Source organism: Stegostoma tigrinum, chromosome 30 (genome assembly GCF_030684315.1).
Source record: "Stegostoma tigrinum isolate sSteTig4 chromosome 30, sSteTig4.hap1, whole genome shotgun sequence".
Classification (NCBI taxonomy): domain Eukaryota; kingdom Metazoa; phylum Chordata; class Chondrichthyes; order Orectolobiformes; family Stegostomatidae; genus Stegostoma; species Stegostoma tigrinum.
In genome coordinates, this window is record NC_081383.1 from 44,560,481 (window position 1) to 44,585,948 (window position 25,468).

Sequence of the window (25,468 nt, forward strand, 5' to 3'; positions counted from 1 at the left end):
GGAGAGAGGCAGAGAGGGAGAGAGGGAGAGAGGGAGAGCGCGTGACAGGGAGAGCGCGAGACAGGGAGAGCGCGAGACAGGGAGAGCGCGAGACAGGGAGAGCGCGAGACAGGGAGAGCGCGAGACAGGGAGAGCGCGAGACAGGGAGAGCGCGAGACAGGGAGAGCGCGAGACAGGGAGAGCGCGAGACAGGGAGAGCGCGAGACAGGGAGAGAGGGAGAAAGCGAGAGTGGGAGAAAGCGAGAGTGGGAGAGAGGGAGAGTGCGAGAGTGCGAGAGAGGGAGAGAGGGAGAGAGGGAGAAAGCGAGAGTGGGAGAAAGCGAGAGTGGGAGAAAGCGAGAGTGGGAGAGAGGGAGAGTGCGAGAGAGGGAGAGTGCGAGAGAGGGAGAGAGCGAGAGAGCGAGAGAGCGAGAGAGGGCGAGCGCGAGAGAGGGCGAGCGCGAGAGAGGGCGAGCGCGAGAGAGGGCAAGCGCGAGAGAGGGCAAGCGCGAGAGAGCGAGGGAGCGAGGGAGCGAGGGAGCGAGGGAGAGAGGGAGAGAGGGAGAGAGGGAGAGAGGGAGAAAGCGAGAAAGCGAGAAAGCGAGAAAGCGAGAGAGGGAGAGCGCGAGAGAGGGAGAGCGCGAGAGAGGGAGAGCGCGAGAGAGGGAGAGCGCGAGAGAGGGAGAGAGGGAGAGCGCGAGAGAGGGAGAGCGCGAGAGAGGGAGAGAGGGAGAGAGGGAGAAAGCGAGAGTGGGAGAGAGGGAGAGTGCGAGAGAGGGAGCGAGGGAGAAAGCGAGAGTGGGAGAAAGCGAGAGTGGGAGAAAGCGAGAGTGGGAGAGAGGGAGAGTGCGAGAGTGCGAGAGTGCGAGAGAGCGAGAGAGCGAGAGAGCGAGAGAGCGAGAGAGGGCGAGCGCGAGAGAGGGCGAGCGCGAGAGAGGGCGAGCGCGAGAGAGCGAGGGAGCGAGGGAGCGAGGGAGCGAGGGAGCGAGGGAGAGAGGGAGAAAGCGAGAAAGCGAGAAAGCGATAAAGCGATAAAGCGAGAGAGGGAGAGCGCGAGAGAGGGAGAGCGCGAGAGAGGGAGAGCGCGAGAGAGGGAGAGCGCGAGAGAGGGAGAGCGCGAGAGAGGGAGAGCGCGAGAGAGGGAGAAAGCGAGAGTGGGAGAAAGCGAGTGAGGGAGAGAGGGAGAGTGCGAGAGAGGGAGAGAGGGAGAGTGCGAGAGAGGGAGAGAGGGAGAGTGCGAGAGAGGGAGAAAGCGAGAGAGCGAGTGCGCGAGAGAGGGAGAGAGGGAGAGCGCGAGAGAGGGAGAGCGCGAGAGAGGGAGAGCGCGAGTGAGGGAGAGAGGGAGAGAGGGAGAGAGGGAGAAAGCGAGAGAGGGAGAGAGGGAGAGTGCGAGTGTGCGAGAGAGGGAGAGAGGGAGAGAGGGAGAGAGGGAGAGAGGGAGAGAGGGAGAGAGGGAGAGTACGAGAGAGGGAGAAAGCGAGAGAGCGAGAGAGGGAGAGAGGGAGAGCGCGAGAGAGGGAGAGCGCGAGAGAGGGAGAGCGCGAGAAAGCGAGAGCGCGAGAGCGCGAGAGAGGGCAAGCGCGAGAGAGCGAGGGAGCGAGGGAGCGAGGGAGCGAGGGAGAGAGGGAGAGAGGGAGAGAGGGAGAAAGCGAGAAAGCGAGAGAGGGAGAAAGCGAGAGCGCGAGAGAGCGCGAGAGAGGGAGAGCGCGAGAGAGGGAGAGCGCGAGAGAGGGAGAGCGCGAGAGAGGGAGAAAGCGAGAGCGCGAGAGAGCGAGAGAGCGAGAGAGGGAGAGAGCGAGAATGCGAGAGAGGGAGAATGCGAGAGAGGGAGAGAGGGAGAACGAGAGAGGGAGAGAGGGAGAGCGCGAGAGAGGGAGAGCGCGAGAGAGGGAGAGCGCGAGAGAGGGAGAGCGCGAGAGAGGGAGAGCGCGAGAGAGGGAGAGAGGGAGAGCGCGAGAGAGCGAGAGGGGGAGAGAGCGAGAGGGGGAGAGAGCGAGAGGGGGAGAGAGCGAGAGGGGGAGAGGGGGAGAGAGAGAATGAGAGAGGGAGAGCGCGAGAGAGGGAGAGCGGGAGAGAAGCAGAGAGGCAGAGAGGCAGAGAGGGAGAGAGGCAGAGAGGGAGAGAGGCAGAGAGGGAGAGAGGGAGAGAGGGAGAGCGCGTGACAGGGAGAGCGCGAGACAGGGAGAGCGCGAGACAGGGAGAGCGCGAGACAGGGAGAGCGCGAGACAGGGAGAGCGCGAGACAGGGAGAGCGCGAGACAGGGAGAGCGCGAGACAGGGAGAGCGCGAGACAGGGAGAGCGCGAGACAGGGAGAGCGCGAGACAGGGAGAGCGCGAGACAGGGAGAGAGGGAGAAAGCGAGAGTGGGAGAAAGCGAGAGTGGGAGAGAGGGAGAGTGCGAGAGTGCGAGAGAGGGAGAGAGGGAGAGAGGGAGAAAGCGAGAGTGGGAGAAAGCGAGAGTGGGAGAAAGCGAGAGTGGGAGAGAGGGAGAGTGCGAGAGAGGGAGAGTGCGAGAGAGGGAGAGAGCGAGAGAGCGAGAGAGCGAGAGAGGGCGAGCGCGAGAGAGGGCGAGCGCGAGAGAGGGCGAGCGCGAGAGAGGGCAAGCGCGAGAGAGGGCAAGCGCGAGAGAGCGAGGGAGCGAGGGAGCGAGGGAGCGAGGGAGAGAGGGAGAGAGGGAGAGAGGGAGAGAGGGAGAAAGCGAGAAAGCGAGAAAGCGAGAAAGCGAGAAAGCGAGAGAGGGAGAGCGCGAGAGAGGGAGAGCGCGAGAGAGGGAGAGCGCGAGAGAGGGAGAGCGCGAGAGAGGGAGAGAGGGAGAGCGCGAGAGAGGGAGAGCGCGAGAGAGGGAGAGAGGGAGAGAGGGAGAAAGCGAGAGTGGGAGAGAGGGAGAGTGCGAGAGAGGGAGCGAGGGAGAAAGCGAGAGTGGGAGAAAGCGAGAGTGGGAGAAAGCGAGAGTGGGAGAGAGGGAGAGTGCGAGAGTGCGAGAGTGCGAGAGAGCGAGAGAGCGAGAGAGCGAGAGAGCGAGAGAGGGCGAGCGCGAGAGAGGGCGAGCGCGAGAGAGGGCGAGCGCGAGAGAGCGAGGGAGCGAGGGAGCGAGGGAGCGAGGGAGCGAGGGAGAGAGGGAGAAAGCGAGAAAGCGAGAAAGCGATAAAGCGATAAAGCGAGAGAGGGAGAGCGCGAGAGAGGGAGAGCGCGAGAGAGGGAGAGCGCGAGAGAGGGAGAGCGCGAGAGAGGGAGAGCGCGAGAGAGGGAGAGCGCGAGAGAGGGAGAAAGCGAGAGTGGGAGAAAGCGAGTGAGGGAGAGAGGGAGAGTGCGAGAGAGGGAGAGAGGGAGAGTGCGAGAGAGGGAGAGAGGGAGAGTGCGAGAGAGGGAGAAAGCGAGAGAGCGAGTGCGCGAGAGAGGGAGAGAGGGAGAGCGCGAGAGAGGGAGAGCGCGAGAGAGGGAGAGCGCGAGTGAGGGAGAGAGGGAGAGAGGGAGAGAGGGAGAAAGCGAGAGAGGGAGAGAGGGAGAGTGCGAGTGTGCGAGAGAGGGAGAGAGGGAGAGAGGGAGAGAGGGAGAGAGGGAGAGAGGGAGAGAGGGAGAGAGGGAGAGTACGAGAGAGGGAGAAAGCGAGAGAGCGAGAGAGGGAGAGAGGGAGAGCGCGAGAGAGGGAGAGCGCGAGAGAGGGAGAGCGCGAGAAAGCGAGAGCGCGAGTGCGCGAGAGAGGGAGAGCGCGAGAGAGGGAGAGCGCGAGAGAGGGAGAGCGCGAGAGAGGGAGAGCGCGAGAAAGCGAGAGCGCGAGTGCGCGAGAGAGGGAGAGCGCGAGAGAGGGAGAGCGCGAGAGAGGGAGAGCGCGAGAGAGGGAGAGAGGGAGAGTGGGAGAGTACGAGAGAGGGAGAAAGCGAGAGAGCGAGAGAGGGGGAGCGCGAGAGAGCGAGAGAGGGGGAGCGCGAGAGAGCGAGAGAGGGGGAGCGCGAGAGAGGGAGAGCGCGAGAGAGGGAGAGCGCGAGAGCGCGAGAGAGCGAGAGAGGGACAAAGCGAGAGAGGGAGAAAGCGAGAGCGCGAGAGCGCGAGAGCGCGAGAGAGCGAGAGCGCGAGAGCGCGAGAGAGCGAGAGAGCGAGAGAGCGAGAGAGCGAGAGCGCGAGAGAGGGAGAGAGGGAGAGCGCGAGAGAGGGAGAGCGCGAGAGAGGGAGAGCGCGAGAGAGGGAGAGCGCGAGAGAGGGAGAGTACGAGAGAGGGAGAAAGCGAGACAGCGAGAGAGGGGGAGCGCGAGAGAGGGAGAGCGCGAGAGAGGGAGAGCGCGAGAGAGGGAGAGCGCGAGAGCGCGAGAGAGCGAGAGAGGGACAAAGCGAGAGAGGGAGAAAGCGAGAGCGCGAGAGCGCGAGAGAGCGAGAGAGCGAGAGAGCGAGAGCGCGAGATAGCGAGAGAGCGAGAGCGCGAGAGAGCGAGAGAGCGAGAGCGCGAGAGCGCGAGAGAGCGAGAGCGCGAGAGAGCGAGAGCGCGAGAGCGCGAGAGCGCGAGAGAGGGAGAGAGGGAGAAAGCGAGAGTGGGAGAAAGCGAGAGTGGGAGAGAGGGAGAGTGCGAGAGAGGGAGAGAGGGAGAGAGGGAGAAAGCGAGAGTGGGAGAAAGCGAGAGTGGGAGAGAGGGAGAGTGCGAGAGTGCGAGAGAGCGAGAGAGCGAGAGAGCGAGAGAGCGAGAGAGCGAGAGAGGGCGAGCGCGAGAGAGGGCGAGCGCGAGAGAGGGCGAGCGCGAGAGAGGGCGAGCGCGAGAGAGGGCAAGCGCGAGAGAGGGCAAGCGCGAGAGAGGGCAAGCGCGAGAGAGGGCAAGCGCGAGAGAGCGAGGGAGCGAGGGAGCGAGGGAGCGAGGGAGAGAGGGAGAGAGGGAGAGAGGGAGAAAGCGAGAAAGCGAGAGAGGGAGAAAGCGAGAGCGCGAGAGAGCGCGAGAGAGGGAGAGCGCGAGAGAGGGAGAGCGCGAGAGAGGGAGAGCGCGAGAGAGGGAGAAAGCGAGAGCGCGAGAGAGCGAGAGAGCGAGAGAGGGAGAGAGCGAGAATGCGAGAGAGGGAGAATGCGAGAGAGGGAGAGAGGGAGAACGAGAGAGGGAGAGAGGGAGAGCGCGAGAGAGGGAGAGCGCGAGAGAGGGAGAGCGCGAGAGAGGGAGAGCGCGAGAGAGGGAGAGCGCGAGAGAGGGAGAGAGGGAGAGCGCGAGAGAGCGAGAGGGGGAGAGAGCGAGAGGGGGAGAGAGCGAGAGGGGGAGAGAGCGAGAGGGGGAGAGGGGGAGAGAGAGAATGAGAGAGGGAGAGCGCGAGAGAGGGAGAGCGGGAGAGAAGCAGAGAGGCAGAGAGGCAGAGAGGGAGAGAGGCAGAGAGGGAGAGAGGCAGAGAGGGAGAGAGGCAGAGAGGGAGAGAGGGAGAGAGGGAGAGCGCGAGACAGGGAGAGCGCGAGACAGGGAGAGCGCGAGACAGGGAGAGCGCGAGACAGGGAGAGCGCGAGACAGGGAGAGCGCGAGACAGGGAGAGCGCGAGACAGGGAGAGAGGGAGAAAGCGAGAGTGGGAGAAAGCGAGAGTGGGAGAGAGGGAGAGTGCGAGAGTGCGAGAGAGGGAGAGAGGGAGAGAGGGAGAAAGCGAGAGTGGGAGAAAGCGAGAGTGGGAGAGAGGGAGAGTGCGAGAGAGGGAGAGAGCGAGAGAGCGAGAGAGCGAGAGAGGGCGAGCGCGAGAGAGGGCGAGCGCGAGAGAGGGCGAGCGCGAGAGAGGGCAAGCGCGAGAGAGGGCAAGCGCGAGAGAGGGCAAGCGCGAGAGAGCGAGGGAGCGAGGGAGCGAGGGAGAGAGGGAGAGAGGGAGAGAGGGAGAGAGGGAGAAAGCGAGAAAGCGAGAAAGCGAGAAAGCGAGAGAGGGAGAGAGGGAGAGAGGGAGAGCGCGAGAGAGGGAGAGCGCGAGAGAGGGAGAGCGCGAGAGAGGGAGAGCGCGAGAGAGGGAGAAAGCGAGAGTGGGAGAAAGCGAGAGTGGGAGAAAGCGAGTGAGGGAGAGAGGGAGAGTGCGAGAGAGGGAGAGAGGGAGAGTGCGAGAGAGGGAGAAAGCGAGAGAGCGAGTGCGCGAGAGAGGGAGAGAGGGAGAGCGCGAGAGAGGGAGAGCGCGAGAGAGGGAGAGCGCGAGAGAGGGAGAGAGGGAGAGCGCGAGAGAGGGAGAGAGGGAGAGCGCGAGAGAGGGAGAGCGCGAGAGAGGGAGAGCGCGAGAGAGGGAGAGAGGGAGAGAGGGAGAGAGGGAGAGAGGGAGAGAGGGAGAGTGCGAGTGTGCGAGAGAGGGAGAGAGGGAGAGAGGGAGAGAGGGAGAGAGGGAGAGAGGGAGAGAGGGAGAGAGGGAGAAAGCGAGAGAGGGAGAAAGCGAGAGAGCGAGAGAGGGAGAGAGGGAGAGCGCGAGAGAGGGAGAGCGCGAGAGAGGGAGAGCGCGAGAGAGGGAGAGCGTGAGAGAGCGAGAGAGGGAGAAAGCGAGAGCGCGAGTGCGCGAGAGAGGGAGAGCGCGAGAGTGGGAGAGCGCGAGAGAGGGAGAGCGCGAGAGAGGGAGAGCGCGAGAGAGGGAGAGCGCGAGAGAGGGAGAGAGGGAGAGAGGGAGAGTGCGAGAGAGGGAGAGTGCGAGAGAGGGAGAAAGCGAGAGAGCGAGAGAGGGGGAGCGCGAGAGAGGGAGAGCGCGAGAGAGGGAGAGCGCGAGAGCGCGAGAGAGCGAGAGAGGGACAAAGCGAGAGAGGGAGAAAGCGAGAGCGCGAGAGAGCGAGAGAGCGAGAGAGCGAGAGCGCGAGAGAGGGAGAGCGCGAGAGAGGGAGAGAGGGAGAGAGGGAGAGTACGAGAGAGGGAGAAAGCGAGAGAGCGAGAGAGGGGGAGCGCGAGAGAGGGAGAGCGCGAGAGAGGGAGAGCGCGAGAGAGGGAGAGCGCGAGAGAGGGAGAGCGCGAGAGAGCGAGAGAGGGACAAAGCGAGAGAGGGAGAAAGCGAGAGCGCGAGAGCGCGAGAGAGCGAGAGCGCGAGAGCGCGAGAGCGCGAGAGCGCGAGAGCGCGAGAGAGCGAGAGAGCGAGAGAGCGAGAGAGCGAGAGCGCGAGAGAGCGAGAGCGCGAGAGCGCGAGAGCGCGAGAGCGCGAGAGCGCGAGAGAGGGAGAGCGCGAGAGAGGGAGAGAGGGAGAAAGCGAGAGTGGGAGAAAGCGAGAGTGGGAGAGAGGGAGAGTGCGAGAGAGGGAGAGTGCGAGAGTGCGAGAGAGCGAGAGAGCGAGAGAGCGAGAGAGGGCGAGCGCGAGAGAGGGCGAGCGCGAGAGAGGGCGAGCGCGAGAGAGGGCAAGCGCGAGAGAGCGAGGGAGCGAGGGAGCGAGGGAGCGAGGGAGAGAGGGAGAGAGGGAGAGAGGGAGAGAGGGAGAAAGCGAGAAAGCGAGAGAGGGAGAAAGCGAGAGAGGGAGAAAGCGAGAGAGGGAGAAAGCGAGAGCGCGAGAGAGGGAGAGCGCGAGAGAGGGAGAGCGCGAGAGAGGGAGAAAGCGAGAGAGGGAGAAAGCGAGAGCGCGAGAGAGCGAGAGAGGGAGAGAGCGAGAGAGCGAGAGAGGGAGAGAGGGAGAGAGGGAGAGAGGGAGAGAGGGAGAGAGGGAGAGAGGGAGAGAGCGAGAATGCGAGAGAGGGAGAATGCGAGAGAGGGAGAGAGGGAGAACGAGAGAGGGAGAGAGGGAGAGCGCGAGAGAGGGAGAGCGCGAGAGAGGGAGAGCGCGAGAGAGGGAGAGAGGGAGAGCGCGAGAGAGGGAGAGAGGGAGAGCGCGAGAGAGGGAGAGAGGGAGAGGGAGAGCGCGAGAGAGCGAGAGGGGGAGAGAGCGAGAGGGGGAGAGAGCGAGAGGGGGAGAGGGGGAGAGAGAGAATGAGAGAGGGAGAGCGCGAGAGAGGGAGAGCGGGAGAGAAGCAGAGAGGCAGAGAGGGAGAGAGGGAGAGAGGGAGAGCGCGAGACAGGGAGAGCGCGAGACAGGGAGAGCGCGAGAGAGGGAGAGCGCGAGAGAGGGAGAGCGCGAGAGAGGGAGAGCGCGAGAGAGGGAGAGCGCGAGAGAGGGAGAGCGCGAGAGAGGGAGAGCGCGAGAGAGGGAGAGCGCGAGAGAGGGAGAGAGGGAGAGAGGGAGAAAGCGAGAGTGGGAGAAAGCGAGAGAGGGAGAGAGGGAGAGTGCGAGAGAGGGAGAGAGGGAGAGTGCGAGAGAGGGAGAAAGCGAGAGAGGGAGAGAGGGAGAGTGCGAGAGAGGGAGAGAGGGAGAGTGCGAGAGAGGGAGAAAGCGAGAGAGGGAGAGAGGGAGAAAGCGAGAGAGGGAGAGAGGGAGAGTGCGAGAGAGGGAGAGAGGGAGAGAGGGAGAGTGCGAGAGAGGGAGAAAGCGAGAGAGCCAGAGAGGGCGAGCGCGAGAGAGGGAGAGAGCGAGAGAGGGAGAGAGCGAGAGAGGGAGAGAGCGAGAGAGGGAGAGAGCGAGGGAGCGTGAGTGCGTGAGAGCGAGGGAGCGAGGGAGCGAGGGAGAGAGGGAGAGAGGGAGAGAGGGAGAGAGGGAGAGAGGGAGAGAGGGAGAGAGGGAGAGCACGAGAGAGCGAGAGAGCGAGAAAGCGAGAAAGGGAGAAACCGAGAGCGCGAGAGAGCGAGAGCGCGAGAGCGCGAGAGAGCGAGAGCGCGAGAGAGGGAGAGAGGGAGAGAGGGAGAGAGGGAGAGAGGGAGAGAGGGAGAGCGCGAGAGAGGGAGAGCGCGAGAGAGGGAGAGCGCGAGAGAGGGAGAAAGTGAGAGAGGGAGAAAGCGAGAGAGGGAGAAAGCGAGAGAGGGAGAAAGCGAGAGAGGGAGAGCGCGAGAGCGCGAGAGAGCGAGAGAGCGAGAGAGCGAGAGAGCGAGAGAGCGAGAGAGCGAGAGAGCGAGAGAGGGAGAGAGGGAGAGAGGGAGAATGCGAGAGAGGGAGAGCGCGAGAGAGGGAGAGCGCGAGAGAGGGAGAGCGCGAGAGAGGGAGAGCGCGAGAGAGGGAGAGAGGGAGAGCGCGAGAGAGGGAGAGAAGGAGAGCGCGAGAGTGGGAGAGAAGGAGAGCGCGAGAGTGGGAGAGCACGAGAGAGGGAGAGAGGGAGAGCGCGAGAGAGGGAGAGCGCGAGAGAGGGAGAGAGGGAGAGCGCGAGAGTGGGAGAGCGCGAGAGTGGGAGAGCGCGAGAGAGGGAGAGAGGGAGAGAGGGAGAGCGCCAGAGAGGGACAGGGAGAGTGCGAGAGAGCGAGAGAGCGAGAGGGGGAGAGAGCGAGAGGGGGAGAGAGCGAGAGGGGGAGAGAGCGAGAGGGGGAGAGAGCGAGAGGGGGAGAGAGCGAGAGGGGGAGAGGGGGAGAGAGAGAATGAGAGAGGGAGAGCACGAGAGAGGGAGAGCGCGAGAGAGGGAGAGAGGCAGTGAGGCAGAGAGGCAGAGAGGGAGAGAGGGAGAGAGGGAGAGAGGCAGAGAGGCAGAGAGGCAGAGAGGCAGAGAGGGAGAGAGGGAGAGAGGGAGAGAGGGAGAGAGGGAGAGAGGGAGAGCGCGAGACAGGGAGAGCGCGAGACAGGGAGAGCGCGAGACAGGGAGAGCGCGAGACAGGGAGAGCGCGAGACAGGGAGAGCGCGAGACAGGGAGAGCGCGAGACAGGGAGAGAGACAAGGCGAGAGAGAGAGAGGAGACACCGACAAGGGCATTAGAAACTGTTAAAGAGATGGAGGGAATCAGAAGAGACACAACGCAAATAGGGAGATAGGAATCAAAATAGGGGTGGGACAGGAAATGCCGAGTCTGCCAGAATAGCCTTCTTTGTGAATTTTGGGGAGGAGGTCGAACAAGGCTGCTCAGGGTTGTGGGACCAAAAGTGGGAAACTCTCCAAAGGAGACGAGGCCAATGACAAAGCTGGAACAATGACGTGCCATCCTCTGGCACAGGCCATTCGGTCAGTCGCCTGGGTAGTGATAGGGTCAGAGTTAAGTGTGGACCAGATCACTGCCAACAGCATGGGGTTTGATTCCCTGTTCCGATTGGCATAGGTTCCAAACATTCCTCCTTGGCCTAATAGTGTTTCAATCTTCAGGAAGAGCTCCCTGGAAAAGAATGATTAATGGGTACAGTGCTGCCCCATTGCATGATTGAAGGAGGGTAACTATGCAGCCAAGCCCACTGGTTAGTGCAGGCCTCATCGTCTCAGGCCGAACAGTGCAACAGTGTGAGGACAGAACGCAGCAATGCAGAGGGTTATTTATCACTGACTGATCTCAACATAAAGAAAACACAAATTGTAAATTGTAGGATAAATCAAAACCTGAAAACAGGTTGTGGTGAGGGGAAAAAAAACTCCAAATGACAAATCAGACATTCACAAAATAACAATGCAAAATGTGGGCCATCTATTGTGACATCAAGCTGACATTGTGTTTAAACTATAAACAAAAGAAACTTCAAATTAAACTGGTGACCAGCATGTCCACTATTTTTAGTATAAATCACTAAACAGAGGGTCAGACTGTGACCTTAAACAGATTTAAAAGGTCACCTGATGTCATTTCAATGAAGGGAATTATCCTCTGAGCCCTGACTGACACTGAAGCTTTAACTGACAATGCTAAAACCATCACTGTTTGTGGAAACCGAAAGGACTGCAGATGCTGTAAATCAGAAACAAAAATGGAAAAGCAGTAAAAAAACTCAGCAGGTCTGGCAGCATCTATGGGGAGAAATCAGAGTTAACGTTTCGGGTCGAGTGACCCTTCCTCAGCTCCTCTGTTTTGTGGATCTTGCTGTGTAACAATGGTTCCACCTTTCATAAAACACAACAATCACTACATTGTGTTAGCACCTCACAGACTGTAAGGTACTTCTGAACATTCCAAGGTCACAAAAAGCAAGGCAGAAATTCAAGACTCTCTTTTGTAGGATCACGGTGCAAATTTGCAACATTCTGTGACATGAAATGTAACGTGGGCCATATAATCACCCAGCTCAGCTCAGTCAGGCTATTGGTGGCCTTATGAATTCAAACTTGAATATTCACTCAAAATACAGGAAGAGGTGATGCCGTGGTAACACCACTGCGTCAGTATTCTGGAGATCCTGGCTAAAATTCTGCGGACATGGGTTTCAAATCCCAGGAATGCAGACAGAGAGTTGTAGTGGAAGGGAGTTTCTCAAAATGGAGACCTGTGATCAGTGGTGTTCCACAGGAATCTGTGCTGGGACCACTGTTGTTTGTGATATAAATAAATGATCTGGAGGAAGGTGTAGATGGGCTGATTATCAAGTTTGCAGATGACACTAAGATTGGTGGAGTAGCAGACTGTGAAGGGGACTGTCCGATTCAATTCAATTAATAAATCTGCACTTTTGAAAATATTAAATAGAGACTATGAAAGTATTGTTGATTTTTGTAAGAATCTGATTCACTAACATCCTTTTAGGAAGGAAATCTGCCCTGGCACAGTAGTTAGCATTGCTGCCTCACAGCACCAGGGACCCAGGCTCAATTCCTCCCTGGGTCTGTCTGGGTAGAACTTGCACATTCTCCCCATGTCTGTTGGGTGCCCCAGTTTCCTCCCACAGATGTGATGTTTAGGCGGATTGGCCATGCTAAATTGCCTATGGTGTCTAGGGATGGGAAATGCAGGGATAGGGTAGATGGTGGGTCTGAATGGGATGCTCTTCGGAGGATTGGTGTGGATTCGATGGGCCAAATGGCCTGCTTCCACACTGTAGGGACTCTAATGATTCCCGGCCAGACCTACACATGAATCATAACTGCCCTCTGAAATGACTGAGCAAGCAGCTCAACTCCAAGACAATTAACGAGCTTGCCATTGATGCCAACATCCCATAGAAGAATTTTTTTTAAAAGTCACTGGTATTACTGTCTTTTAATTAACCCTCCAGGCCCTTTAACAAGCTGACTCTGCAAATGCATGCGGTAACAACTTGGTTGTTTTGCTGGATTTATAATCCAAGGACTAATAATCCAGCAAATCCAATCTCCCAACGTCCCTACAGCAGGTTGATCATTTGAAATTGTAGCATCACAGTAGGCGGCCATTTGGTCCACTGTGACTGTAGAGTCACTTAAACGAGTTTCAGCCTCTCCCTGGAGCCCTGTCACAGTAATCTCATCACAACTTCATTCTTTTTTTTCCCCAAAGAAAATTACAGCACAGAAACAGGCCCTTCAGCCCTCCAAGCCTGTTGCGATCCAGATCCTCTATCTAAACCTATATTTCTAAAGCCTATTTTCCAAGGATCTGTATCCCTCTGCTCCCTGCCCATTCATGTATCTGTCTAGATACACCTTAAATTACACTATCGTGCCCGCCTCTACCGTCTCCGCTGGAAATGTGTTCTAGACACCCACCACCCTCTGCGTAAAGTACTTTCCACGCATATCTCCCTTAAACATTTCCCCTCTCACCTTGAAATTGTGACCCTTAGTAATTGAGTCCTTCACTCTGGGGAGAAAGCTTCTTGCTATCCACCCTGTCTATACCTCTCATGATTTTGTAGGCCTCAATCAGGTCCCCCCTCAACCTATGTCTTTTTAATTAAAATAATCCTAATCCACCCAATCTGTCTTCATAGCTAGTGCCCTCCATACCAAGCAACATCCTGGTGAACCTCCTCTGCAACCTCTCCAAAGCATCCACATCCTTTTGGTAATGTGACCAGAGCTGTACGCAGTATTCCAAATGTGGTCAAACCAAAGTCCTATACAACTGTAACATGACCTGCCAAATCTTGTACTCAAAACCCTGTCCGATGAATGAAAGCATGCTGTATGCCTTCTTGACCACTCTGTTAACCTGCCTTGCCACCTTCAGGGTACAAAGGACCTGAACACTCAGATCTCTCTGTGCATCATTTTTCCCCAGGGCTTTTCCATTTACCATATAATTCGCTCTTCAATCGGATTTTCCAAAATGCATCACCTCACATTTGCCTGGATTGATCTCCATCTGCTATTTCTCCAAGCAACTCTCCAATCTATCTATATTCTGCGGCATTCTCTGACAGTCCCCTTCACAGTCTGCTACTCCACCAATCTTAGTGTCATTTGCAAATTTACTAATCAGACCATCTATACCTTCCTCCAGATCATTTATTTATATCACAAACAACAGTGGTCCCGACACGGATCCCTGTGGAACACCACCGGTCACAGTTCTCCATTTTGAGAAACTCCCTTCCACTACAATTCTCTGTCTCCTGTTGCCCAGCCCTTTCTCTATCCATCCAGCTAGTACGCCCTAGACCTTATGCAACTTCACTTTCTCCATCAGCCTACCATGGAGAACATCTTCCACAATAGTTGGGTACCTATAGACTATGCCAGACAATGTAATGGTACCTCTACTGTATCTTAATTCCAACCAAATTGATTCCATCCTCGACAGATCCAGGAGATCTCTGCTCTCCTGTAATAGCAACTGTCATCTGTACTGCGACCCATCCTCCTTTCTGACCTTCGCAGCGGTTCCTCAACACCTTGTATCTCAGGAATTATTAGTAGTATTCCTGTTCTTCTTCGAGCCAGGTCTCAGCTTTTGCCCCAGTGTTTTATTCCAATGAGTCTATTTGCACCTGCAGCTCACTAGCCTTCTTTGGGTTTCCATACGCACACTCTGACTGGAACCCTCTTTTCCCGGGTTTCTTCCCAGGCTGGAATTTTTGTTTCCGGGTCCAGAGCAGACAATCAGGAAAATTCTGAACTCCACAAATCTGACTTGAGAAGTCAGGCTCTGATGGGTGGGTACCAGGGGCTGTGGGCACAGAGACGGGCATGAATGGGTGAGGATGGATTGTGGTATCCAGCCCACATCAGCTGCAATAATCAAAACTACCCCGCCTCCTCCTTCCCCACCCAACACAATGGCCATGCCTACACCTCTACCACATCATTCCTCTCTCCACCATTACTGCCCCTTCACTCCCGATCCTGGCCCTGTTCAGCCTATGTACCATTTCACACCAACTCACCATTCATTGGCAACTCTCACTGTGCCTGCCAAGGGCTAATCTCAGGATGCATACTAAGATGAAACAAGACAGAGTTGCACATGTCTAATTAGATTAGATTCCATACAGTGTGGAAACAGGCCCTTCGGCCCAACAAGTCCACACTGCCCCTTGAAGGATCCCACCCAGACCCATCCCCCTATAACCCACACACGCCTGAACACTACGGGCAATTTAGCATGGCCAATCGACGTAGCCTGCACATCTTTGGACTGTGGGAGGAAACCGGAGCACCCGGAGGAAACCCACGTAGACACGGGGAGAATGTGCAAACTCCACACAGACAGTCACCTGAGGCTGGAATTGAACCTGGGCCCCTGGCGCTGTGAGGCTGCAGTGCTAACCACTGAGCCACCTAATGAACAATTCAGTCTGGTAATAAGATACTCTCTGAATAAAACCATTCACTACATCTAACATTATGGTGGAAAACATAGATACAATTAAGGATAGGGGTTGGATAAACAGGAGGGAGAAAGGAAGTGAAGGATCATGCGCCTGGGTGAGATAAACGGGATTGTGAGTATCTTGGCATGGGAGCATAAACAATGGCATGGACCAGTTAGTTTCGAGTCTTTTTCTATGCCAAGCCTCCCTGCCCATGGATATGCTGGCCTGTACCTGGCCTGGCTGTATGTTGATTCTGATTGGACAGCATGTGCTGTGGCAGGAGTCGTTGGGTTGAGAGTGCCAGCCCCTGCACCTACTGGTCAGGGTGAGGACTTACTGGCCTCAGTCCAACTCTTGTTTGCCTCCTTCCTGCTGGCCCTCTCTTCCCCTGTCAACTTATTCCTTTTGTCTTGTTTTCTCCTTCACTTACTAGGCTGCTTGTCTCCAGGCAGCAGTAATAATCTGATCTGGTTGAGCCTGAGGTATCAGTGTATCAGTGACATGGGTAACCTGTTGGTGTCGTACTGGTACTGAGCTCCTGATGGAGCATGTCTTTGGGGATTTGGCCACAACCTATTCAGCTCACATGACCCAGCCATTGACACAAGGGCAAACCGTGCCGGGGTTCCTTGCAGGACTGACTACCTGCATATTTGACATTTTCTTGCAGGAGGTGTCTAGTACGTGTCTTGGGCAGTAGAGATGGAACCTCTTCTTGACTTGCTTAAGTTGTCTTTCTTTGTTATTGTGAAGAAGGGCTGAGAGCACCAGCCTGGTGATGGAGAGGTTCCCTGTCAGTTCACATTCAACCTGCCAACTTCAACAATGACACTTGTGACCTGGAAATTCTGATGTTGATTTTGACAATTTTCTGGTAGTTATTCACCCAAAGCATGTGAAGTCCTTGACAATGTTCACAGTGTGGCTATCGACGGTGACGGAAGCTGGAATCTCTACCTTATGGTCTAGAACGTTGCTCTTCCTGACACTGGTTCACTGCAGCTGAGCTTCAGCGCAAGGTACCAGCAACAGCATCTTACACATCAAGGGTGTTCTGCACTTTAGTCCTTGGTGTGCAGTCCTGCCATGTAGCTGTCAGATCCAGCAATACAGTTGGACATACTGGTTTGACTCACTTACAGCACAGAATAGCTGCAAAGAGAACATTGTAACAGAGGGGTTCGGGACCATTGGTAGGTGTGGAAGGAAACCACTGTGAATGGGATGAGGAGAGATAGACATAGCTGTTAGGCAACAAGACCATAGCATGGTCATGATTTAACAGGCAAGGGAAATTGGGGAGTGTGTACAGGGGGGAGTGGGCGAGGAGAACTGTGGAGGATTGAAAGGGTTGGTCTACCCTTTGGCCAAATCATGGCCAAATTTAAATGCGTCAGAGTAAAGTGGATATAATCCCGAACAGTCGGGGCTTGGGATGAAACTATACTTACATTTCGATGGGAAGGTCCTTCACGTCACTCTTGGTCCCATGAAGAGACACTGAGAGAGCGGGGTCGATGTCAAAGTGGTTGACCTTGCTGGAGAAGTGGATCTTCAGCTGGTAATGATAAACTGTGGGAGGCGGGGGAAAGGAAGAGAAAGAGTTAACAGCTGGAGATAGCGCAGCTGATAATGGTGTAAGTATTCTCCAGAGCCATGAGGGTGAAGCTCCTGGGGGTGCGGTGGGTGGGGAGAGATTGCTGCGACAATGAGAGATTTGAGGGTGAGGGGTTCACAGACACAGAAACAAAGCTCCTCTTTGCTGGACTGGTTGCCCCAGGTTGACAGCCTGCTCTGTTGTGGTCTTCTTACAGAGCAGTGGCAAACAGTGGAAGGATGTAACAGGCTCATTAACAGTTTAATAGGCCATGATGTAAAGAGAAATAGAAGCGGGGTAGGCCATTTGGCCCATCAAATTTAAACACCACTCTTCAGCAAGATCAAGGCTGGTCTCCAATTATGATTTTAACTCCGCTTTCTTGTCTGCTCCCCATGACCCTCAAATCCCTCATTGAGCCAAAACCTATCAAACTCAGCCTCAAGTATAACTAATGACCTAGCCCCACGGCTCTGCGCCCTCGGTAATCTCTTCTCCATGGAAGAAATTCTTCTTTCTGTCTGTCTTAAATGGACGGTCCTTAACTTTTAAAACTGCTATTAACATTCATTATCATTTTAAAGATTTCTCAACAAGAGGAAGCACTTTCTCAGGGTCCAGCCTGTCAAAGCTTCTCAGGATGTGTTGTTTCAGTAAGATTGTCCTCATTCTGTAAATGCCCACAAAGCACAGGGCAATGGGTCCTCATAATCCAATCAGCTGGGATTCACCACAGCACTTTCTGACTCACACACTGAGACAAAATCTCATTCCACAGCCAGCACAGTCCTTAGTCCATCATCATCAGTGAACACAGAGTAACTGAGAGAGACAGGCCAGTCCCCTTCAACACCAGAGTACAAACATTCAACACAATACGGGAATGGTTCAATCCTGCACCCATTCACTCCCTGCCACTAAAAACCAAATGGCTGCGTTTTCCCTTTTGTCGGATGTAGGTGCTACTGGTAACAGCAGCTTTTATTACCTATCCCTAATTGCCCTTGACAAGTGACTCTTTAGGCCATTTCAGAGGGCAGTTAAAAGTTAACCACATCATTGTGTCACAAGCCAAACTGGGTAAGGGTAACAGTTACCTTCCCTTAAAGGATGTTAATGAAAATCATTTTGTTTAAATAATTTCAATTCTGAGACTAATGTTTTAGTCCCAGATTTAACTGTTGACTTTAAATTCTACCAGCTGTTGCGGAGGATTCAAACCAATGACCCCAGAACATGTGCCCAGCACTCTAGACCACTAGGCAGTGACATTACCACCATTCTACCATCTCCCTGTTTGAATACACTCCTTGAAGATGATTTGCTACATTTGGGTGCAATATAAATACCAGCTGCTGTTGCCAGCCAGAGGTTGGATTGATGGCGGTGTAATTAATACAATGAGACTCACTGCAGGATTCTCCTCAGAGTGCGCCCAGGGCCCAAACTCTTTGCTGGAGCAGACCCTGGGGACTTAGCTGCCAGTGTCAGAGGGCAGCTTAATGGAGAGCAAACCAAGCAGGGGCCAGGGCTGGTCAGCCTCGACCCAACACCTCCATCCACATCACACCAGCAGCTTAGTCCTCGAGAAATTCACATCCTCAACTATCTAACGGTTATTGAATTTCGATTGGATTTGTCTGCACCCAAACACAAATAGAGAGAGAGAGAATCTGTTTCATTGCTTCTGCAAAGCTTTTCACCCCCTGCATCTGCTTTGATGATTAAAGCTCATTCTATAGTACAGGAACTCCTTGCAAAGTTTCTCACTGAGAAATGACACAGGACAGAGCCATCCAGAGAGGGAACAGGCCATTCAGCCTGTGTGCCCGTGCTGGTGTCTAGCTCTTCAATCAATCCAGCCTGCACTCTCCCATCTGTCTGCAAATTTCTCCTTTCCAAGAGTTAATCCAATTCACTTTTGAGAGTTATCACTGAACCTACCAGACCACAGCAGCTCATTAAGTGGTTATCCCGAGCTCCCATTTGATCTCGGGCCAGTTACTGTAAATTGGTCTCAGCTGGTTGTACTGACCTTCCAGCTGCCAGTGTAACCAATGGTTCCCTCTGTTCACTGCTCAATACCTTCACGACAATCAGCACCGATTAAATCTCCCACTAAATGCCCTGCCAGTGGGTGAACTATGCCCCAAAAGCTGGCACTTGTGGGTAAACCCACAATTACAGTAGTGCCGGACCCTACTCCACCCCCCACCATCATGTGCAGGGGGCAATTATGGGAAGTTACTTACCTGCTCTGCTTCTGCCTGTGCTAACATTAACCTGCTCTGCAGTGCTGCCAGGCACTGACTTTAACGATCCAGAGCAGGAAAGGAAGCTGTCTAATTCTGGGAGGGGGATCTAGTCGGAAGAGGATCAGAAATAGACAGGCCCGAACAGCTCCGTTTTGTTCCATGGTCAGGTCAGAAGTGGGAAGACCTGCTCCAAGCCGCACAAGCGCAAGTCCTGTGGTACCCTGTATCCTCCCCCCCACCCACAACTGATAGGACCATGAGATTCTCCCGAGCCCCACTCCAGGATTTATCCCCTGCTGCTAGAGTTTCCTCTTGTTGTTCCTCACATGGAGAAGTTGTTTGCTTCTCGGGGAATCGAGGACCACACAGAATCATCTCAGAACACACTTATGACAGAGATGGAGGAGGAATTTCTGCTCGCAAAAAGAAGCAAAGAACAAAGAATAGTACAGCACAGGAACCGGCCCTTTGGCCCTCCAAGACTGCGCCAACACATTTTGCCCTTCCATGCTAAAACATTCTTCCTTTATGTGATCTATATCCCTCTATTCCCTTCCCAGTCATGTATTCATCCAGGTACTTCTTGGAATCTGCTACTGTGTCAGCTTCCAGGACCACCTCTGGCAGCATGTTCCAGGCACCCACTACTCTCTGTGTGGAAAACGAGCCTTGCACATCTCTGTTAAACTTTCGCCCTCACACCCTGAACCTGTGTCTCCCAGTAATTGGCCCCCTCCACCCTGGGAAAACAGCCTCACACTTGCTTTATAAACCCTCCAGCAAAAGGCTTTCGAGCTGGCTCATTGAGTATATTCATGGCTGAGACAGACAGAGTTTGCATCAGGAAGGGAATCAGGCGCAACAGGTAAAAGGCAGGAAAGTGGAGTCGAGAATTATCAGCTGAGTCATGGCTTTGTTGACAGGCAGAACTGACACGATGGGCTGAATGGCCTGCATCTACTCCTATATCTTTTGGGCTTGTAGCCTGTGGAGACCTTGGGTACATTTGCATGGATCTGTCCCACAGCCAGGCAGTGTTCTCCCCATGCTATTCCCAAAATCCGGACAGGAATCAGCTTTGTCCTACCTCGGAATGGCATGTTGGCCCGGGTCTTCAAGTACATCCTGGTACTTTTCTTACTGGCGACCCGCTTGACGTCGTAGCCCAGCGTGTTGCAGTGATTTTTGTGGCAGTTCAGGCACATGCCCTTCTCAAAGGCTTTGGGGCTGTTACAGCGATAGGTTTTGCATGGCTGTTCCTTGTACAGCAGGGAGTTGATGAACAGGTGGATCGATCGCTCGTGCTCACACTTCACAGCTTCTGAAAACGCTGGAGGAGAGACAGGGGCCGGCTCAGTACGTCTCACGTGGAGCTGGGCTAAAAGGCTACACATGCCAGACTGAGATAGCCAGCAGTCCAGGCTCTGTCCCATCAGAAACTCCCCTACTCCCAACAGAAGGACAATAGCATCTCCCCCACCCCGCCCTGAGCCCTGGTTACTGGGATCAGATTACCGCCACTCCATCTCCCAAGCCCTAGCCCAGGCCCTAACTCCCTTATTAGCCAGGATCATCTGTTTTATTACACACTTTTACTCTAATATCCAATGACCATCAGTAGGTTAAGAAGGGCAATGACATCTGGAACCTCATAACCTGGATGCGAGAGGTGTTATGTAAATCTTGAATCCCTACAGTGTGGAAGCAGGCCATTTGGTCCTATGAGTTTACACCATCCCTCCAAAGGGCATCCCACCCACCTACCCCATCTCCATAACCCTGCATTCCCCATGGCTAACTCACCCAGCCTGCACCCCTGAGCACTCGGGCATTTTAGCATGGCCGATCCACTGAAGCTGCACATCCCTGGACCATGGGAGGAAACTGGAGCAGCCAGAGGAAACATCGGGGGCTATAGGGCCTGTACTGTGCTGCACTGTCCTATGTCCTGTGTCCCAAATCCACGTATTGTAGGCTGACTCACAAAGCCCTCAGGGAGGGGATTCCAGGAGTTTGACCCATTGACACTGAAGGCCTGGTGATATATGTCTGAGTCAGGATGGTGAGTGGCTTGGAGGGAACTTGCAGGGGGTGGTGTTCCCTTGTATCTGCTGCCCTTGTCCTTCCAGGTGGAGGTGATCGTGGGTTTGGAAGGTGCTGTCTGAGGATGAGTGTTTTACAAATACCAGCTCACTGGTTCTCCGGTCTCTGCACATAATTGAAGGCCCTCACCAGGGCGTCTGTCCAGAGTTGGGTCTAAACCCGTGCCCACAATGGGAAACCATTCAGACACTATTGAAGCCTGGCACCCTCTTACCAAAGATGCCAAACGTGGCAATGTTGTTCACAGCCTTCTGTAGGTCACAGCCGGGTTGGAAACTCCCTCCATTCGGATAGATGTCCACGTGTCCAATTGGCTGACGAATCCCGATGCTGATTCCTAGAGATTCCCGGGTGAAGGTGTGGAGAACATCGACAAAAGTGGCATCGTCGGGAGAAAGCCGTCCATGAGCGTGGGTTCCTTCAAATGCTGGCCCAGCGGGGTCCAGTCCTAAACGGGGGCGGGGGGGGGGGGCGCGGGCGGGGGTGATGTGGCAACATTGGAGCCAGGTTTGAATCAAATGTTTTTCCTCAAGAAAACAAAATTCGAGAGACCTAATTTCCAAATTTCTTTCTCAGCCTAGCACTCTGTGTTTGGCTCTGTACTGTCACCATGATGTTCATTGCCATCACCATCACAGTGTCCAACCTCTACCTGGGTAAAGAGCACAGGATAGTGGGTGAGGGGAGGGCGAAGGTGAGGGTGAGGGTTGCTTCATCCAATGGGTGTTGGGGGTTAGACCTGTTGCAGGCCGAGAGGTTATGGCCTGTCCTTCGGGTGGAGGTTAGTCTTGTTGGTTTGGGAACTGGGGGGAGGGGCTAATAGAGATTACACCTGTCCTGGGTGAGGTGGTTAGGTGGGAGGAGGAGGGCGTTAGCTGTGTCTAGGGAGAGGGTCAGGCCCATCTGCGTACAGAGAGAGATGGGTTAGGCCTGTCCTGTGTGGTTAGAGGGTGTTAGGCCCCTTGGTAGCTGGGGTAGTGTGACCATCTAATGGTGTTGTGAAGCTGGTGAACTGTGGAGGGTACTGTCATATAGAGCAACACACACACACACACACACACACACACACACAGACACACACACACAGCCAACCAGCATCTTGTCAAGGTTGGAATTAGCAAATCGGAAACATTTTTGTGGCACTACCTGTAATCCGGCCAATCTTATTGGCTGTGTGACTCCCTGCAAAGCCAGCCACATGAGCCCCGAGGCTGTATCCAATCAGATGCACCTTACTGAGAGAAATCTGTTTTTCTTTCTATGAGAACCAAGGAAACAGATGCTATTAGACTGAATGGAGCTGAGTTGGTAAAGACCTTAAATAAATGTGCCTCTGGAAACAGCTCCTCACCTCCAGCCAATCAATTAGCTTGCCGATGTCTTGACCAACCAGCATAGTATTCTGGGCTGCTATTGGGTAATGTTGGTGGGCACGATCGAGCCAATCCACAACAAGGACATTGGCATCAGGCTCTCTCTGGTACAGAGCGATAACTAACTTTTCAATCCAGCTCTCAAACAATCCACTCACCTGAAGGCAGACAAACAGAAAGTCAGTCCCTCTGTTCCTCATTAAGCTCCTCATCAGCTTCAGTAACATGACAATAGGGACAACCTCGGGCAGCCTGGGCTTATGGAACTTTATGATCAGGTAGAGCACAGTAGCTTCTGCTTCCACATGTCCTAGGCCTGTTGAACCTCACAAAAGGCCTTCTTATGCTCACACTTCCCTCTCCTCTGTATAACCTTTAAGATTTTCCTCTTAGCATGGAAACAGACTCTTTGGTCCTACTAGCCCGCTCTAACCATGCTCCTGAAAGTGAGAAGTCCCATTTGTCTGCACTTCGCCCATATCCGTAACCTAGTCTGACCCTGTCCACCCCAGTCCAACACCAGCACCTCCACATCATATCCATCCAAACTTTTCTCATCCATGTGCTTATCCTAATTGTCGTTTAAACACTGTAACTGTACCAGCATCCACCACTCCCTCAGAAAGTTCATTCCACACGTGAACCTCTCTCTGTGAGAGAGAAAAAGATTGCCTCTCATGACTTTTTTAAATCTTTGTCCTCTCACCTTAAGAATATGCCTCCTAGGTTTGAGCTCCTCCAACCTAGGGAGCACACCCTTGCTATTCACCTAATCTATGCCCCTCATGATTTTATAAACATCTAACCTCTATCTTCCAGCCTATTTTTATATCTCAAACCTTCCATTTCCAGCAACGTCCTAGTAACTCTCTTCTGAACCCTGTCCAGCTAGATTATATCCTTCCTAGAGCTGGGTGACCAGAACTGGACGCAGTATTCCCGAACAGCCCTCACCAAAATCCTCAACACGATGTCCAAATTCCAATACTCAACCATCTCAGCATTGAAGGCAAGCATGCTATACACCTTCATACACCCAAATTTCAAAGATTTATGTACCTGAACCCATAGGTCTCTCTGTTATACAACACTACCCAAGGCTTCAACATCAATTGTATAAGTCCTGCCCTTTTCTGAAGAAGGGTCCAGACCCGAAACACCATCTTTCCTGCTCCTCTGATGCTGCCTGGCCTGCTGTGTTCATCCTGCTCCACACCTTGTTATTTTCAGACACCAGCATCAGCAGTTGCTACTATGTCTAAATCCTGCCCTTGTTTGTTTTACCAAAACACAATACCTCACATTTATCCAAATTAAACTCCATCTGCCACAGCAGGCCTTGACCCAATTGATCAAGATCTCTTTGTAAGCTTAGATAACCTTCTTCATTGTGCACTATACCACCCATACTGGTGTCATCTGCAAACTATCTAACCACACGCATTGTATATTCTTATCCAAATCATTTATACAAATGGCAAACAAAAGTGGACCCAGTACCAATTCCTGTGGTACACCGCTGGTCACAGACCTCTAGTCCAAAAAATAATCCTCCACCACCACCCTCTGTCTCCTACATTTCAGCCAATTTTGTTTCCAATTGACAGGCTCACCTTGAATCCCATGTGATTTAACTTTACTAATCTTAAGCTCCAGGTCAAATTCTTTCTGTTGGTGACTGGAGGAGGTCAGAAAGAGTTAAATGATTGTTGTCAATTCTGGATGGAGAATGAGAAGTGCTGGGGCTCTCAGAGAGTCAGGCTTGCAAGGGCACATCACATCTATAATGTAGAAGCTACTTCAAGTTTACAGTTTAAAAATATCCTTTGGAAGATGTCCCAGAATGTTTAGAAAAGGAGCAACTTTGTGCTTAGTGGAAGCAAAATGATTGCATGAGGCGCTACATCACTGAGAATTGACACAAACCAATCAACATCCACTCCTACTTTTATAGTGATACAGAAACTAACCCATATGTCTACTCGTGCCTTGGCTGTATCTTCACTCCATTTACTCAACTTTGTTCCAAACCTGTCTACCTTCCCAAAAACATCTGTCAATTTTGGTTTTGAACTGTTACAATTTTGTCTCAAACCTTTTTTGGGGGGGAAAACAGAGTTACCAATTTCTTTCTGTGAGATAACACTTCCTAATTTCATTCACAATGGGCTCAGCAACCGCTTTCAGCTCACACTCACAACCAAAAACGGGAGTTGCTGGAAAAGTTCAGCAGGCCCGGCAGCATCCGTGAAGAAAAAAAGCCAGAGTTAGCGTTTCGGGTCCGGTGACCCTTCCTCAGAAACTGCTTCTGTTTCTGTTTTTGTTCGTGATTTACAGCGACCGCAGTTCTGACGATTTTCATTAAATTCACACTCCCTTGATTTTAAATTCCTCATCCGTTATAACCCTCCATGCCACATCACCCTTCTCCCTACCTCTGGAATCTCCTCTGGCCCTCAAAATCCTCAGTGATCCCTGCATCCCAACAATTCTCTCCTCTTCAACTGCCCAGGGCTCTGAGCTCAGGAATTCCTTACTGAAACCTTTCCCCGTTCTTCCACAACCGCTTCAAAACCTCTGGCCAGGATTTTGGGGGATCTCTTGTCCTAGCACCTCAACTGGCTGGCTCAGTTTTGCTTTTTAATGCTCGTTACTTTAAAGGCACTAAACAAATGTAGATGTTGTTATCAACTGCCCACCATAATTTCTCTCTCACTCATATCCTTTAACTATTCACAGACATCAATTGGATTATCCCTCTGGTCTTGTATGAGAGTACAAGCCTGTTCTGTATAATCTGCCCCACAGTGCAGCTCCCTGTGTATTGAGGAGTTTATAGCAGCACTGGGTGACGTGCTTGCTGTTCTGTGCTAACACCATACTGAGGACAAACCAATGTAAAGCACTCACACTCCAACCGTGGATAATCAGGAAAGTGTCGGTGGTGCTGTTGAAGTTGCATTTGCTCAGAGAGCTCTCTTGCCCAGGGATGATGTAACACAAATCCTCATCTGGTTTCCACACACGCTGCAGGGAGAACCTGGTTTTAATGGAGTTCAGATCCTCGATACGGTTAGTCTGGCGCTGAGCACCACTCTCTGGGGAAAGAGACACAAGAGGCATTTACTGCAACACAAGAGACACTGGGAGGGAGGAGGCACCCAACCAGAACAACACATTGAGCAGGAGCTCATCTGAGACACAGCCCGTTTAGACCCTCAAGAAAACCATGGCTTCGTCACAAGGCTGGAGCCTGTGGTGTCGGTGGGGGGGAGGGGGGGGTGTGGTGGTGGGTGGTGGGGTGGTGGGGTATATTTGTTACATCCTCAAACATTTCCCAAATATCAGAAAGAAATCAAACAAAACCCCATTAACCCTCCTCAAAATATCCCTTTCAGAGTCAATCTCACAATCCCTCCCTGTTCTGCCCAATCATCACACGCTGTTTAATCAGAGACTAACACAGGAATTATTAAATGGCTCAGGCCACAGTCAACACACATGCTCTGTTTCTCTCCCACACCGCTCCCTCTCAACCCCACTCCCTCCCCATTCACCATCCTCCTCACCACCCAGCACCCTCCCCGTTCACCATTCTCCCTCCTAATCCAGCTCCCTCCCCATTCACCATTACCCCTCCCAACCCCACTCCCTCCCCATTCACCATCCCCCTCACCACCCAGCTCCCTCCCCATTCACCGTCCACCCCCTCCCAACACCGCTCCCTCCCAACCCCGCTCCCTCCCTGTTCACCATTCCCCCCTCCCAACCCCGCTCCCTC

At 54.0% G+C, this 25,468-nt stretch overlaps 1 protein-coding gene across 1 annotated transcript in view; it reads right to left on the bottom strand.

Moving 5' to 3' along the window:
• Positions 1-25,468, bottom strand: part of LOC125465740 (lipoprotein lipase-like) — a 79,721-nt gene that overhangs the window by 48,865 nt on the left and 5,388 nt on the right. The window contains exons 2-7 of the mRNA XM_048559518.2: positions 24,598-24,785; positions 21,666-21,845; positions 21,461-21,572; positions 20,529-20,762; positions 19,299-19,541; positions 15,811-15,931 (exon numbers count right to left, since the gene is read on the bottom strand). Of these exons, the coding sequence (XP_048415475.1) occupies positions 15,811-15,931; positions 19,299-19,541; positions 20,529-20,762; positions 21,461-21,572; positions 21,666-21,845; positions 24,598-24,785 (1,078 nt within the window). The remainder of the gene's footprint in view (positions 1-15,810; positions 15,932-19,298; positions 19,542-20,528; positions 20,763-21,460; positions 21,573-21,665; positions 21,846-24,597; positions 24,786-25,468) is intronic.